Source organism: Molossus molossus, unplaced genomic scaffold, assembly GCF_014108415.1.
Source record: "Molossus molossus isolate mMolMol1 unplaced genomic scaffold, mMolMol1.p scaffold_m16_p_2, whole genome shotgun sequence".
In the NCBI taxonomy this organism is placed as follows: Eukaryota; Metazoa; Chordata; class Mammalia; order Chiroptera; family Molossidae; genus Molossus; species Molossus molossus.
Window position 1 is genome coordinate 54,018,182 of NW_023425355.1, and position 14,862 is coordinate 54,033,043.

General features: G+C 38.6%; 2 protein-coding genes across 3 annotated transcripts in view; both read left to right on the forward strand.

Annotated features, from left to right (window-relative positions):
- Nucleotides 1-14,862, forward strand: part of GRIA3 (glutamate ionotropic receptor AMPA type subunit 3) — a 536,255-nt gene that overhangs the window by 64,745 nt on the left and 456,648 nt on the right. The gene's annotated exons all lie outside the window — the stretch shown is intronic.
- On the forward strand, nt 3,494-5,322 carry LOC118636207 (importin subunit alpha-1-like). Its single transcript, XM_036271252.1, is given in 1 exon segment — nt 3,494-5,322. A coding segment is annotated over 1 exon segment (1,587 nt). The 5' UTR covers nt 3,494-3,541; the 3' UTR covers nt 5,129-5,322.

Sequence of the window (14,862 nt, forward strand, 5' to 3'; positions counted from 1 at the left end):
GATTGCTTGTTGCAAGTGGATTTACCTGGGAAATCCTGACAAATGGAACAATCTTATGTTTTGGTTTCCTTCTCCTTCCTTTTCCATAGTTCAGTCTCCTCACACCACTACCACATTCCTCTTCTGCCTCACAACTTAGGGCTTCCCATGGCTCTACCCAGTCCGCACAGCTCAGGATGCCTCCACAGTCTCTAGAACTTTCTCTCCCTCTTCCCTTCCATCCAAAGTTTCAATCCTGAGTCCTTGTTCTGAGGGCCCCGTTGCCTACTTTCCAAAGAGAAATCTAGGAGATGAAAGTATTAAAGTGGCCATGGCTGATAATGAGTTAAAGTCTTGCTTCTTCTAATTAGAGTAGGTTGGTTAACAAAGAGTGAATTTTTAATGATTTTTAGGTATGTCGTAGGCTGTTACAGATGGTACTTGGGGGTGGGGCACCATTTGTCATACCTCCCACCACACAATGGGAATGGCTGCCTACTTTGCCCTAAACATAGGACAGAGAAGTTGCCTTGGCTGGTTTAGAAGATGGAAGCAATCAACTTAATTCACAAATAACCTATCAATGTTGCCAAGAATTCATTCACAGGCCAATGTCCATCCCTAATAGGCTGTCTATTTTGCCCATGATTTTTGTTTTCTCCTTTGCACTTCTGCCCTTTTTATTTTTAAATTGACTTTACCTGAGGCAAAGTGAGGTTTCTAAATAGGTATTGCATTTTTTTTTCCCCTGGGTTATCTAAAAACTTGTCTTCCTTACTAATGTTTTGAAATGAGCCTATCCCTAATCCCCATATCTGCCATGATGGTCCAACTGCCTATCACATCACCTCAGGGGATCCTCAGCCTGATGGGACTCACTAGAAGTAGACCTCACTTTACACAACAATTGCAGTATTGTAAAGAAGTATATATAGGAAGAGCAATACTGGCAGGAATACACGCCATATATGAAAAACATACAGGCAGCATTATACTCAATGGGTAAAATCTAAAAAGCATTTCCCTTAACAAGACAGGGATGTTCACTTTCACCACTCTTATTCAACATAGTACTGGAAGTCTTAGCCACAGCCATGAGACAAGAAGGAAAAATAAAAGGGATCCAAATTGAAAAGAAGGATGTGAAACTGTCATTATTCACAGATTACATGATAATGTACATAGAAAATCCTACAGACTCTACCAAAAAACTACTAAAGTTAATACGTGAATTTGGCAAAGTAGCAGGATACAACTTTAACATCCAGAAATAGTTGGCATTTTTATACACCAATAATGAACACTCAGAAAGAGAAACTTAATTAAAAATCCCATTTACTATTGCAACAAAAGATACCTGGGAATAAACTTAACCAAGGAGATAAAAGACCTGTTCTCAGAAAACTACAGATATTTTAAAAAGAAATAGAGGAAGATATAAAAAGTGGAAGCATATCTCATGGATTGGCAAAATCAACATCATTAAAATGTCCATACTACCCAAAGCAATCTGTAGATTAAATGCAATTCCTACAAATAGCATATTTCACAGATCTAGAACAAATACTTCAAAAGTTTATATGGAACCAAAAAACCTCGAATACCTGTAGCAACCTTGAAAAAGAAGAACAAACTTGGATGGATCACAATTTCAGATATCAGGCTATACTACAAAACCATTGTAATCAATACAGCCTGGCACTGGCACAAGAACAGACATATTGATCAATGGAACAGAATAGTGAACCCAGAAATTGACCCAAACTATTATGCTCTGTTAATATTTGACGGAGGCAAGAGTATAAAATTGAGTAAAGACAGTCTCTTCAATAAATAATCTTGTGAAAACTGGACAGCTACATGCAAAAAAATGAAACTAGCCCTGGCCAGTTTAGTTCAGCAGTTAGAGTATCAGCCTGTGGTCCAGAGAGACCCGGGTTCGGTTCCTGCTAAGGGCACGTGCCTCAGTTTCAGTTTGTCCCCTGCCCTGGATGGTTTGTGCGGGTGGCAACCACTCGATGTGTCCCTTTCACGTCGATGTTTCTCTCTCTCTCTCTCTCTCTCTCTCTCTCTCTCTCTCTCTCTCTCTCTCCCTCTCCCTCCCTCCCTCCCGCTCTATCTGAACAAGAAATGGAAAAAAGGTCCTCAGGTGAGGATAAAAGAAAAATGAATCTAGACCACAAACTTACAGCATACAGAATAATAAACTCAAAATGGATAAAAGACTTAAATGTAAGTTATAAATCTCTAAAAATCCTAGAAGTGAATGTAGCCAGTAAAATCTCAGACATCTTACGTAGCAGAATTTTCACTGATATATCACCTAGAGCAAGAGAAACAAAGGAAAATATTTAAAAAGGAGACTATATCAAACTAAAAGGTTTCTGCACAAAGAAACCAGCATCAACATGTAAGGGAATTCACTCTATGGGAGAACATATTTGCCAGCACTACATCTAATAATGGATTGATTTCCAAAATATATAAAATACTCATGGAACTCAACAAAAGGAATATAAATCATCCAATTAAAAAACGGGCAGTGGACCTGAATAGACACTTCTCCAAAAAAGACATACAAATGGCCAAGAGACGTATGAAAAAATGCCCAACATCTCTAATTAGCAGAGAGATGCAAATTAAAATGACTATGAGGTATCACCTCACACCTGCCAGAATGACTACATCAACAAACCATCAAACAACAAGTGTTGGTGAAGTTGTGGAGAATATGGGACTCTAGCACACTACTTGTGGGAATGCAGACTGGTGCAGCCACTATGGAAAACAATATGGTTTTACTTCAAAAAATTAAAAATGGAACTGCCATTTGACCCAGTGATCCCACTTCTTGAAATATATTCTAAGAAGCCTGAAACACCAATCAGAAAGAATATATGCACCCCTATGTTCATAGCAGTGCTATTTACAATAGCTAAGATCTGGAAACAGCCCAAGTGTCCAACGGTAGATGAGTGGATAAAAAAACTGTGGTACATTTACACAATGGAATACTATGCAGCAGTAAGAAAGAAAGGGACTTGCAGAGTATCATGCTAAGCAAAATAGCCAGAGAAAGACAAGTATCACATGATCTCACTTATTTGTGGAATCTAACAAACAAAATAAGTTGACAAACAAAATAGATCCAGAGACATGGAAATAGGAAACTGATTGACAAACTTGAGAGAGAATGGAGGTGGGGATGCTGAAAGAAATAAACCAAATAACTTATATATATATATATATATAACCAATAGACACAGACAATAGTGTGGTGAAGGCACAAGCAAGGTGAAGGAAGTCAATGGGGCCGAAAAGGAGGGACAACTGTAATATGTTTAACAATAAAGATAAAATTTTTAAAAAGCACAAGGCTGATATTGGTCTGATTGACCAGCAAGACACACCATTTTAAAAAATAGTAAATATCTCGACACCGTCTTAGGGCTGATCCGTGGTGGACGTTTTCAGAGCAACCGTACCGCGGTCTGTCTTCCCCGCACCATCTCGTGTGAAAGCCTGAGCCGGCTGTGTAGCTTTCTTCCTTTGTCTCATAGTCATGTCCACCAACGAGAATGCTAATTCACCAGCTGCGCGCCTTAACAGATTCAAGAACAAGGGGAAAGACAGTACAGAAATGAGGCATCGCCGAATAGAAGTTAATGTGGAGCTGAGGAAAGCTAAGAAGGATGACCAAATGCTGAAAAGGAGAAATGTAAGCTCGTTTCCTGATGATGCTACTTCTCCACTGCAGGAAAACCGCAACAATCAGGGCACTGTAAATTGGTCTGTTGAAGACATTGTCAAAGGCATAAATAGCAACAATTTGGAAAGCCAGCTCCAAGCTACTCAGGCTGCGAGGAAACTGCTTTCTAGAGAAAAACAGCCACCCATAGACAACATAATTCGGGCTGGTTTGATTCCAAAATTTGTGTCCTTCTTGGGCAGAACTGACTGTAGTCCCATCCAGATTGAATCTGCTTGGGTCCTCACTAACATTGCTTCTGGAACATCAGAACAGACCAAAGCTGTAGTAGATGGAGGTGCTATCCCAGCATTCATTTCTCTGTTGGCATCTCCACATGCTCACATCAGTGAACAAGCAGTATGGGCTCTAGGAAACATTGCAGGTGATGGTTCAGTTTTCCGAGACTTGGTTATCAAGTATGGTGCAGTTGACCCACTCTTGGCTCGTCTTGCAGTTCCTGATATGTCATCTTTAGCATGTGGTTACTTACATAATCTTACCTGGACACTTTCAAACCTTTGTCGCAACAAAAATCCTGCACCCCCGTTAGATGCTGTTGAGTAGATTCTTCCAACTTTAGTTCGTCTCCTGCATCATGATGACCCAGAAGTATTAGCAGACAGCTGCTGGGCCATTTCTTACCTTACTAATGGTCCAAATGAACGGATTGAAATGGTTGTGGAAACAGGAGTTGTGCCCCAACTTGTGAAGCTCCTAAGAGCTACTGAATTGCCAATTGTGACGCCTGCGCTAAGAGCCATAGGAAATATTGTCACTGGGACAGATGAACAGACTCAAGTTGTAATAGATGCAGGAGCACTTGCTGTCTTTCCTGGCCTGCTAATGAATTCCAAAACTAATATTCAGAAGGAAGCTACATGGACAATGTCAAACATCACAGCTGGCCGCCAGGACCAAATACAGCAAGTTGTGAATCATGGATTAGTCCCTTTCCTCATTGTTGTTCTCTCCAAAGCAGACTTTAAGACACAAAAGGAAGCTGTTTGGGCTGTGACCAACTATACAAGTGGTGGAACAGTTGAACAGATTGTATACCTCGTTCACTGAGGCATAATAGAACCATTGATGAACCTCTTAACTGCGAAAGATACCAAAATTATTCTGGTTATTCTGGATGCCATTTGAAATATCTTTCAGGCTGCTGAGAAACTAGGTGAAACTGAGAAACTTAGTATAATGATTGAAGAATGTGGAGGTTTGGACAAAATTGAAGCTCTGCAAAACCATGAAAATGAGTCTGTGTACAAAGCTTCACTAAAGTTGATTGAGAAGTATTTCTCTGTAGAGGAAGAAGATCAAAATGTTGTGCCAGAAACTACCTCTGAAGGCTATACGTTCCAAGTTCAGGATGGCACTCCTGGGACCTTTAACTTTTAGATTGTACAGCTGAGACATCAAGTTGTTTGTTGTGTACTATGTTTGGTATAAGTTTGTCTTACTGTTTCTCTACTAAGAACTCTTTTTAAATGTGGTTTGTTACTGTAGCACTTTTTACAACGAGACTATACTTGAACAGTTCCAAACTGTACATACTGTATGAAGCTTCTCCTCTCAATAGGTTTCTTATTTCTATGTGGAATTTCATATCTTGCAGTGTCCTATAAATAAAGATTAAATTCCACCAAAAAAATAGTAAATATCTCAATATGAGTTGGTAAAGAGCCACTATACCTTGCTTTGACTGCTTCAGACCCAACTCTGGGATATCCAAACCTACACAAGATCCAAAAACTAACAGGTAATATATATGTCCTCTTTGGAAAAATGTCTATTTAGGTCTTTTGCTCATTCTTTAATTAGATTGTTTGTTTGTTTTGGTGTTCAGTTTTATAAGTTCTTTATAAGTTCTGGATATTAACCCTTTATCAGATGTATTATTGGCAAATATGTTCTGCCATTCAGTGGTTTGTCTTTTCGTTTTGGTTATGGTTTCCTTTGCTGTCCAATAACTATTTTGTTTGATGTAGTCCTAGTAGATAAGTAGATAAAAAATCTGTGGTACATTTGCATAATAGAATACTACTCTGCCATAAAAAGAAAGAAAAATTTTACCCTTTGTAACAGCATGGATGGATCTAGAGAACATTATGCTAAGTGAAATAAGCCAGTCAGAGAAAGACAAGTACCATATTATTTCACTTATATGTGAAAATTAATGAACAAACTGAACTACCAAGCAAAACAGAGACAGATTCATAGATGGACAGCAGACAGACAGCTTGGGGTGGGGGTGGGGAGTGACTGAGCAAAAAAGAAATAGACATGGACAGCAGTGTGGTGATTGTGGGGGTTGAGGGGGATGAATAGAGGTTGAAGTGGGCATAGAGGGGATAAATGGTGATGAAAAAAATAAAATTAAAATTAAAAATAAAATAAATAAATAAAATTAACAGGCAATACCTGACACAGCAAAGAGCCTCCAGGTTCTTGCTCTAGGACTATAGCTGGAATCTATTCTGATTTGTTGTTTCCTATGCCCTACCATGTGAATATTATCCACAATATCAATGTATCAGGTACCTGGTTTGGCCTTGAATATAGACCATAAGCACTACGCTTAAAGCTCTAGTAGTGACACTGAGGTTTCTCTCAGTCTCTCTGCCACATGCATTACCATGAAGTAGAACGTCCATGACCTTCAAAAGATGGACAACTTGAGCTGTTTCCAAAATAGCACTTGGCAGGCAGCCTAGACTCGGACAGTGACAGCAGACACAGACTGTGGGCATGATGGGCCAGCCCCCTGTCACATCATTTCAGGGGATCCTCAGCCCCATGGGACTCACTAGAAAATCCTTTATGTTTTAAAAGCAGAAATTATCTAGTCAACCTGAGCATCCTGTGAGTGGGTCTGTATTCTTAGCCTCATACTTCAAATGCTGACTTTAGAACAAAAGCCTCTGTTTAAGGTCATATGATGAGTCAGCTACTGAGTGGGGAATGAAAATAAAGAATAAATAACCCATAACAGGCTTATCTTGACCTGCCTCAATCTATGAGAAAGACCTGGCTAAAACTTTCATATTCTTTATTTATAGATAGCTTGAGGAATTACCTTGGAAAGATGTTAATGCACATAGGTAGGAAAGGACGATGGTGGTAGATCTCTCTTTAATATGTTGCCCTGGAGACCCAGACTTGTAGCCTTGTGATAAGGGTGAATATATACTGAGACTCTGCTTGCTGTTTTTATTTGTAACTCAACAAGGATCTCATGGGACATTTGTAACTTTCAACAATAAATATAAATTTAAAAAAAAGAAAAGAAGGATCTCATTCATTCTGCCTCAGATAAAAGCTCTCTCTTTGTCCCAGTGTACTTTGGCTACTGTTAACCTTACACTAATAAAAATGGTCAACTTCTAATTAGTTTTATTCTTGTACACTAACTAATGAAATTAGCACTGTTTGTTATGACAACTGCAAGAACCTGACTTTCAATAAAGGGAAGCAGAATAAGCCCCATGTCTGAATTTCTAAGGTTTCAGTTCTAGTCTTTACTCTGCTAACTCCCTTGGTAACATAAGAGGAGGCACATTCTATCATTTCAATTTTCTCACTTATAAAACAGAGATGATACTAACTACCTGCCTCATGGGTTGGCATAGGAAGAAAATATTATAGATAAGAAAACTATTGACCATCCTAATGCCCTTCAAAATTTAAGGAAATATGACAGTCTTCAGAAATGCTTAATGGGTATGTAGAAACCAGCACTTATCAAACACCTACTATGTGCTCAGCACTTTTACTTCTATTAGTTTTATTTATCCTAACAACAAGCCTATGAAGTACATATTAGTTGTTGCATGTAAAATAATGAAGAATAGCCTGGCCGGTGTGGCTCAGTGGATTAAGCATTAGCCCATGTACTAAGAGGTCCCAGTTCAATTCCTGGTCAGGGCACTTGGCCAGGTTGTGCTCAATCCCAAGAGTGGGGGAGACAGGAGTCAGCTGATCTGTTTCTCTCTCACATTGATGTTTCTATCTCTCTCTCCCTTCCTCTCTATCTAAAATATCAATAAAAAATTTTTTTTTAAATGAGGAATAAAAGTGATAATATGATATAACAGTATGTTCAAATTCAAATTTTATTTTAGAAACAAGTATATTTTATCTTAAAGAAAAACAAGCTTGCACACACACAAAAATAAAATCCAAAGTACAAATAACAATGATACAACAGGTCAGTTTATCATCAATTTGCATCTCTAAGATAAAATGGAAACTAAACATGTGATACTTTCATAATTTATATCACATAACTATTAATACGGTTTTCAGAAACTGGGAACACATTTAGGGTAAGGATTATCACCCTGGGAGGAATGCAGAGGTGCTCAAAAGTAGCCAGTGAATCCAAACAACCATCCATGCTAAAATGACATAGTACACAGAAGAAGGAATACAAACTTACATTGGGCTTCAAGTAGCAACACTGGCCTCCCAGGACAGCATATATATTATATTGAAGTAGATACTGGGAAGAAACCCAGATGGAGATAAAAAAGAACAAAGAAAGAAGGGCTGATTTGTACAACTGTAAAAATATAAGCACACATGTGAGAATATTCAGGGTACAGCAGACCTGTAGTTTCTTCTCTGACCAGTGACAGGCTACTGCTGTAGCTAGACCTTGTTCTTTATAGTGAGTAAAGGAGGGATGAGACCTGTGAGAGTAGGAAGCAGATGGGATCATCAACACTTTATCCTCATCTTAGACAAAGAAAATAGGGCTCAGCAAGTTGTATCCCAGGCACACAGCTAGTAAGAGGGAAATTGGGATTTGAACCAAAGTGTATATGACTTTCCTTACCCATGTCTTTTACAATAAAATGTACTACTTCCACCATACCACATTCACTCTCTCAGAAATGCTGCCAAACCCTTGGGGGATTGTGAAACACTGTTCTTGGCCCCTCACCATTACCAACCTTCTGGTCATATATGACTAACTTCTGCAAGCATTCCTACAAATACTAAACATCACTGTTTCACTGTTCAAAAGGGTAGAATATGTGACCAAGACACAGAGCTGATCTCCATTATCAAAGCTAACTGATTCTCTCAGCAGATCAAACTTGCCTGTGGATGTATCTTGGCTCCCTCTTCTTTATTCAGCCTCCCAGGCACGGAGCTCCTTGATCCAAGATCCTGTCTTAAGCATTCTATCCAAGGAGTCTTCATTGTACCCAGCACAGGATTTGACACATAGCAGACATTCCAAATAATGAATGAATGAAGACCATACTCCTATCAATGATAAGAGTATGTTTTAGATGTTTTAATTATATTAGAATCTTTGGTAAATTTTGTCAGATATTATACACAAAAAATATAAATATAGATGAAACTAAGGATTATCTTCTACTTGGAAATTCTCCTCTTCTTTGTTTTTCTTTTAAATATGTTTATTGGTTTTTTAGAGATAGAGGAAGGTAGAGAGATAGAAACATTGATGAGAGAGAAACATCAATCGGCTGCCTCCTCCACACCCCCTACTGGGATCGAGCCGACAACCTGGGCACATGCCCTAACCGGGAATCAAACTGGGACCTCTCAGTCTATAGGGCTGAGCTCACAACATCTGGGTATCTCCTCTTCTTAAATCACTAACATAATAATACTTGCTCTGGTCTCAAATCTATTATCACCAGCCAGAGGAACTAGAAGAAAATATCTCCCCTTTTTAAGCCTTAGTGTCCCCATTTTTAAATTAACAATGTTGAGCTAGATCAGTGGTTATCATCCCTAACTTCACACTAGAAACACCTGGGGAGCGTACTATTGCTAAATACTCTCCCCAGGGTTTCTTTTTTTATTATTATTCATTTATTTATTTATTTATTTATTTATTTATTTATTTATTTATTTATTTTTGTTACAGATGTTTCTCCTTTTCCCCCCACTGATTCCCCCTTCCCCCTCCCTCTCTGCCCTGTCCTCAGCTTTGTTGTCCATGTCCATTGTTCATGCATACATGCATATAAGTTCTAATTTAATTGGTGTGTGGTGAGTCCTAAATATCAGTAATTTTTTGAATGCTCCCCAGTGAGTTCCATCTTTCCATAAAAATCAATATACTGACTACAGCTGGGTCTCTCTTAACATCAGGGTTGCCCTGCCTATTATCCACTTCACTCTTTACTACCACACACCATAAGATCTATCAATTGAGTTGCTCAAGAGTATAACATCTTGCTTCATCCTATTTACCTATTGACTCAAAACTTTGTAGATACTCTTGGGGCTCCTCAGCACTGCTATTGAGATATGCTTTTTAATGTCAAAGTGTTATTTTGACATCAATGAAGCTACCTTGATCCCAAGATGTATCCCTAAAGCACTAGACAGCCTGCCCTGCTTTCAGGATGGGAAAGGCAAATGAGCAAATATGAGCAGCCTGGATTACTTCTGCTGATCTGGAAGGTATCCATAAGCACAACTGTCCATCTCATTGGACTTTTTCATGGCACTGAGCCTGCCAATTCTGTTCAGCCCTTTGTTAGGAATGTCCTTGACACTTATGGAATTGATTTGTTTTTCCAATACTTTAAATAATAAGCCAACAGTTATGCAGGAGTTTTATAAGGTATTGATTTAACATACAAACCACATAATGGCCCTTGAATGCTTGTCTCCTTTACTAGATGATAAAATATGTGAGAGTTAATACATAGCACTTCCTTTTTGTCTGCTGTGGTCCTTGTCATGTACACTATGAGCTACTTGAGGCAGGGTACATGCCTTGTTCACCTTTGTTTTCCCAATGCTTATTGCAATACCTGATAATGGAGATATGCAATAAAGTAATTATTGAATGAAGAAATAAATTAATGGATGGTTAGATGAAAAGACAGCACCTAAGAAATATATGTAGATGATTAATAGATTCAGAGCATCTTCCAGCCAGAAGGATGGACTGAAAGTATTGATGAATTGATCAACACTTATTTATTGAGCACCTACTATCTGCCAGACACATATTCTTGGGAACAAGAGCAAGTAGACCTAGAAATAAAATTAACTGTATATGAGACACAAAGTGGAACATCATTTCCCAATTGCCTGACTTTTTGTCACTGTTGTCTGTGTATATATCACAGTGAATTTTTTCTCTACCACATGAGGTGAACTAATTTGGGAGGCAGGAGATTTCCATCTTTTCTATGATTGATTATCTTGAGTTGAATGGTTCAAATATTGGGATGTATAGTTACTTCTATTATGTATTTCTTGCTCTATTATCATCTCTTTCAGTTAATGGTAATGTAGTTGGAGAGACATTCTGTGTTCCAGTTAAATCACTGAAGCTCACTTGCCAATGACAAATAGATAAAGACATAGAGTATGCAGAAGGAGTTGCATCCAAGGTGTTCTCCTGTTAAGTCTTTGCTTCCATTTTAGAGACTGGAGCCTTTCAGCTTCTCCTGCTGTCCCTCTAGCACTTCTTAGAAAAAAATTGCTCTAATAACAATAACATAATACAAAAAGAAAGAATGGAAACTATCTTAATAGCACAGGCTTTCTGTCCAATATTGTCAGCCTTACAGCAGTCAACCTCATGGAGCTACCCTATGCTTTCAATGAGGGATAGAAATGATATGTAGGAGCCATTTTATGAGGTCATTTCAGCTGTTTATTTTAAATATATCCTTCATCAAATACAGTGAGCAGGGACTTGTAGACCACAGGCAGCTGTGCTGCTTGAAAAGGGAAAGGACATTATAGCAAATTATATTATTGTACAATTACTGAGTTCCAGAATATCTGGGAGGAACTCAAAGGGCCAAGAGAGCCTTTTTAATCAGTGGCTCGAAACATCATTGGGCTGGGGGCATGCCTAAAGCTAGCTAATGGGTCCAATGACATGAGACCATGTCTTTGGTCATTGGGAATTTGGTTAGGGGCTTTTTTAGAATAGAAGCACGTGGCAGGTGAATCAAAAAGAAATGTTTTTTTATAGAGAGATTTAATAACACCCTTGAGTTCACTGCCTGGCCTCAGTGATGCCTTCTGGTATTAAGGATCCACTCAAAAGCAGATGTTTGAATCCAGGTTTTATGACAATGACTCCATGTCCAACACTCACTTTCACTCCCACCCCTCAGCACTTAGGCAAGCACATGTAAAATATACCTAGTCCAAAGGCACAAATCAGAAAATCATCCTCGCAGGGCTGGAGAAGGAAGGAGGCCCATTTGGATTGCCAGAGACCTAGGAAAATTAGGATGTTGTTGATGGAGAAAAGTTAGGGTTGCCAAAGAAGGAGGACAGTTCAACACAGAAGTCAACAAAGCAGTTAGTTTGATTATATGAAATGGGGCACATACTCTATTGAAGCCTGATCACCACAGGCAACATACTTGTTTCATTCAAAAGGAGGAGTGTCTCACTGAGGATGAAATGCTGAAAACTCTATGTTCAGGCAGTCAATCTATCAGGACCATACCCATCTCCATGCTGGGTAGTGAAACTCTGAGAGCTGAAAGATTCATTAGAGATTAGAGACTGACCTCTACTCTTTGAAGATGGAGAAACTGAGGCCCAGGGGTGTACCCAGGATTGCATTACTAAGAAGTCAGGTCCTCTGATTACCAAAATGGATGTGTTTTTCATTATACCACCCTACCTCTCACTATTTAGAATACATTCATCATGATGACCCCAAAACTGATTATTTGTATCCAGTTGACTCTCCAGAATGATCTGAAGCACAGATGCCTACATGGTGTGATGCCTTCAGAATTATTAGAGAAAATCATAGTCTGTTCTTTATATGGCTGGTGTGCCATGAATTTATTGCATTTACTTTTCTACACTTTTGTGTCTATAATAATTCTCCATTAAACACAACTTTGAATTAATTTGAATAGCCTATTTCCTAACCCTGCTACATAACATATTGTGTTAGGAAATGGAATGTGCTTATCCCCTTGGTATCTATCTCCTGGTTTACTTAGGGGATCTGTGTCTCTGTACAAGAACTAGAGAAAGAAAACTGGGAGTAAAGGACAGAAGTCAGCTCTCAGAGTGAGGTATTTGTCTGGGACTATATTTTCTCTTTCTGTTGCCTCCATATCACTTGGCGCAGTATGGAGCACACAGTAATTTCCATAACTGCTGATTGGCTTATCACAGAAATCTCCAGTCTATGTTGCTCTACTGTAGATGGAAGAAAAGGTCATGGGTTAAGTAAAATAAGTCATTATAGCCTAATAAAAAGATCATACATTTTGTACTTAAATGGACCTGATAGTTGAGCTAACATATGTAGGGGCCTAGCATGATGTCTTGAAAAACAGTGAGTGTTCATCAAATCATATTCATTATTACCAATATTATAAGCAAATATGTATGCCATAAGGACTAATGGCTGCCCAGGGGGTGTAGATCACTAATTAGATGCTGAGAGGGAAGCGGGGATGTTAAAATTGAAGAGTCTTTGAGAAATGCATAGCATTGGGAAGGCAATTAGGAAAATAACTAAAGAATTCTCAGTTCCTATACTTAAAGAAAATTTGTCAGCAAAGCTAAGGGGCACAAGCTTTCTCAAGACCAGGTGAAGGTCACTCTTGCTACTGTGGAGTAGTCCCAGATGATTTTCAGTGCCCACTAGACTATTGGTGCCACTCCCTAGTGGAGGAGGCCAATGCTGTCAAGCTGAATGTTAGCTACTTGAGTTAAGTTTATTGTGATGTTCTCCAAATCTTTTCCTGAATAGTACCCCATGTTCCACAATTTTCTTAATTCTCACTGGTAAGGTCCTAATTAAAATACATGCATCCTGTGTCCTATATGGCCTCAGGACATTGGCATCAGCTAAGACAAAAACTAATTTATTTTGAGTTATTAATGATCACTAATATCTCACTTATTCCAGCTGATCCAGATGTAATATTTCCATTTTAAGAAACTTTCTATTCCAACCTAAAACAACTTGGTAGAAATTTCTGGTACCTGAGTAGGATGGTAGGGGAGTAAATCAAGGACATATAGGAGCATTTTAGTAGTCCTCAAACCACACCATGTAGGCAGCTATGCTTTAGATTGTTCTGGAAAGTCAACTGGGTAAAGATTATAAAAATAAAAATATGGGGAAATTGTCTACTCATTCCATGTGTATGGCCTCACAGTTGTCACCTTAATCTAATTCTGAAGACATTTTGAACACATACTCTGATCTTGGCACTGTGTTTGCTGTTGTGGATACAAAGATGGCTATGACACATGATAAATCAAGTTTGAAATAGGCAAATTACTAGTCCTTTCCCAAGCACACCAATATTGTTTCTGCTATAAGACCTTTAAAGAGGAATCTGCTAATTATACTCTTTTTACCATGACAATTCAAAACATTATAGTATACTGGAGATCCCTGGAGCTAAGAGGCAGCAAATCGCAGGTAGTTTAACCAAAATATTTCCCCCCACTAGTAAGAATCAGAATCCCAACTTCAATGAAATAGTAAACTATTCAAGCCAAAAAGAACCTAAAGATAATTGAATCTTCATTTTTCAGGTGACTAGACTAAGGTTCAAAGAGTTCAAGTGACATACCTATGGCCAATTATCCAGAAAATGGCAGGGTTGGGACCAGAACCCAGAGTTCTTGAATTTTACTTATTAATTCATCTAGTCAGTCAACTAAATTTCTTGAGCACCCACTAAGTGCCAGGCATTGTGCTAAGTTGGAAAGAAAGGGCGATACAAGTGCTTTCTATTCCTGCCCATATAAAGCCGGGAGAGATAGACATTGAACAACTGACTCATTAATTATTCATAAACATTTTCCATGTTGTGAAGGATACTATGAGATCCATCTAGACTTGTTGAGGGAGTAAGAGCAGTTTCCCTGAGGAAGTCAATCATTGTTTAGGCCAAAAAATAGAAAATGAGGTCAAGTCCACTAGCTGGATAAAAATTGTCTATGTAGTTGGGGGTGGAAATTCAAGTGAAGAAAGTTTTTTTTATTGTTAAAACTATTACAGATGTCCTCCTTTTTGCCCCACTGATCCCCTCCCCCCCCTCCTCCTGCTTTCCCCAACGTAATGTTTATGTCCATTGGTGGTGCATATATGCATATAAGTTTTTGGTTCATCTCCTCCCACT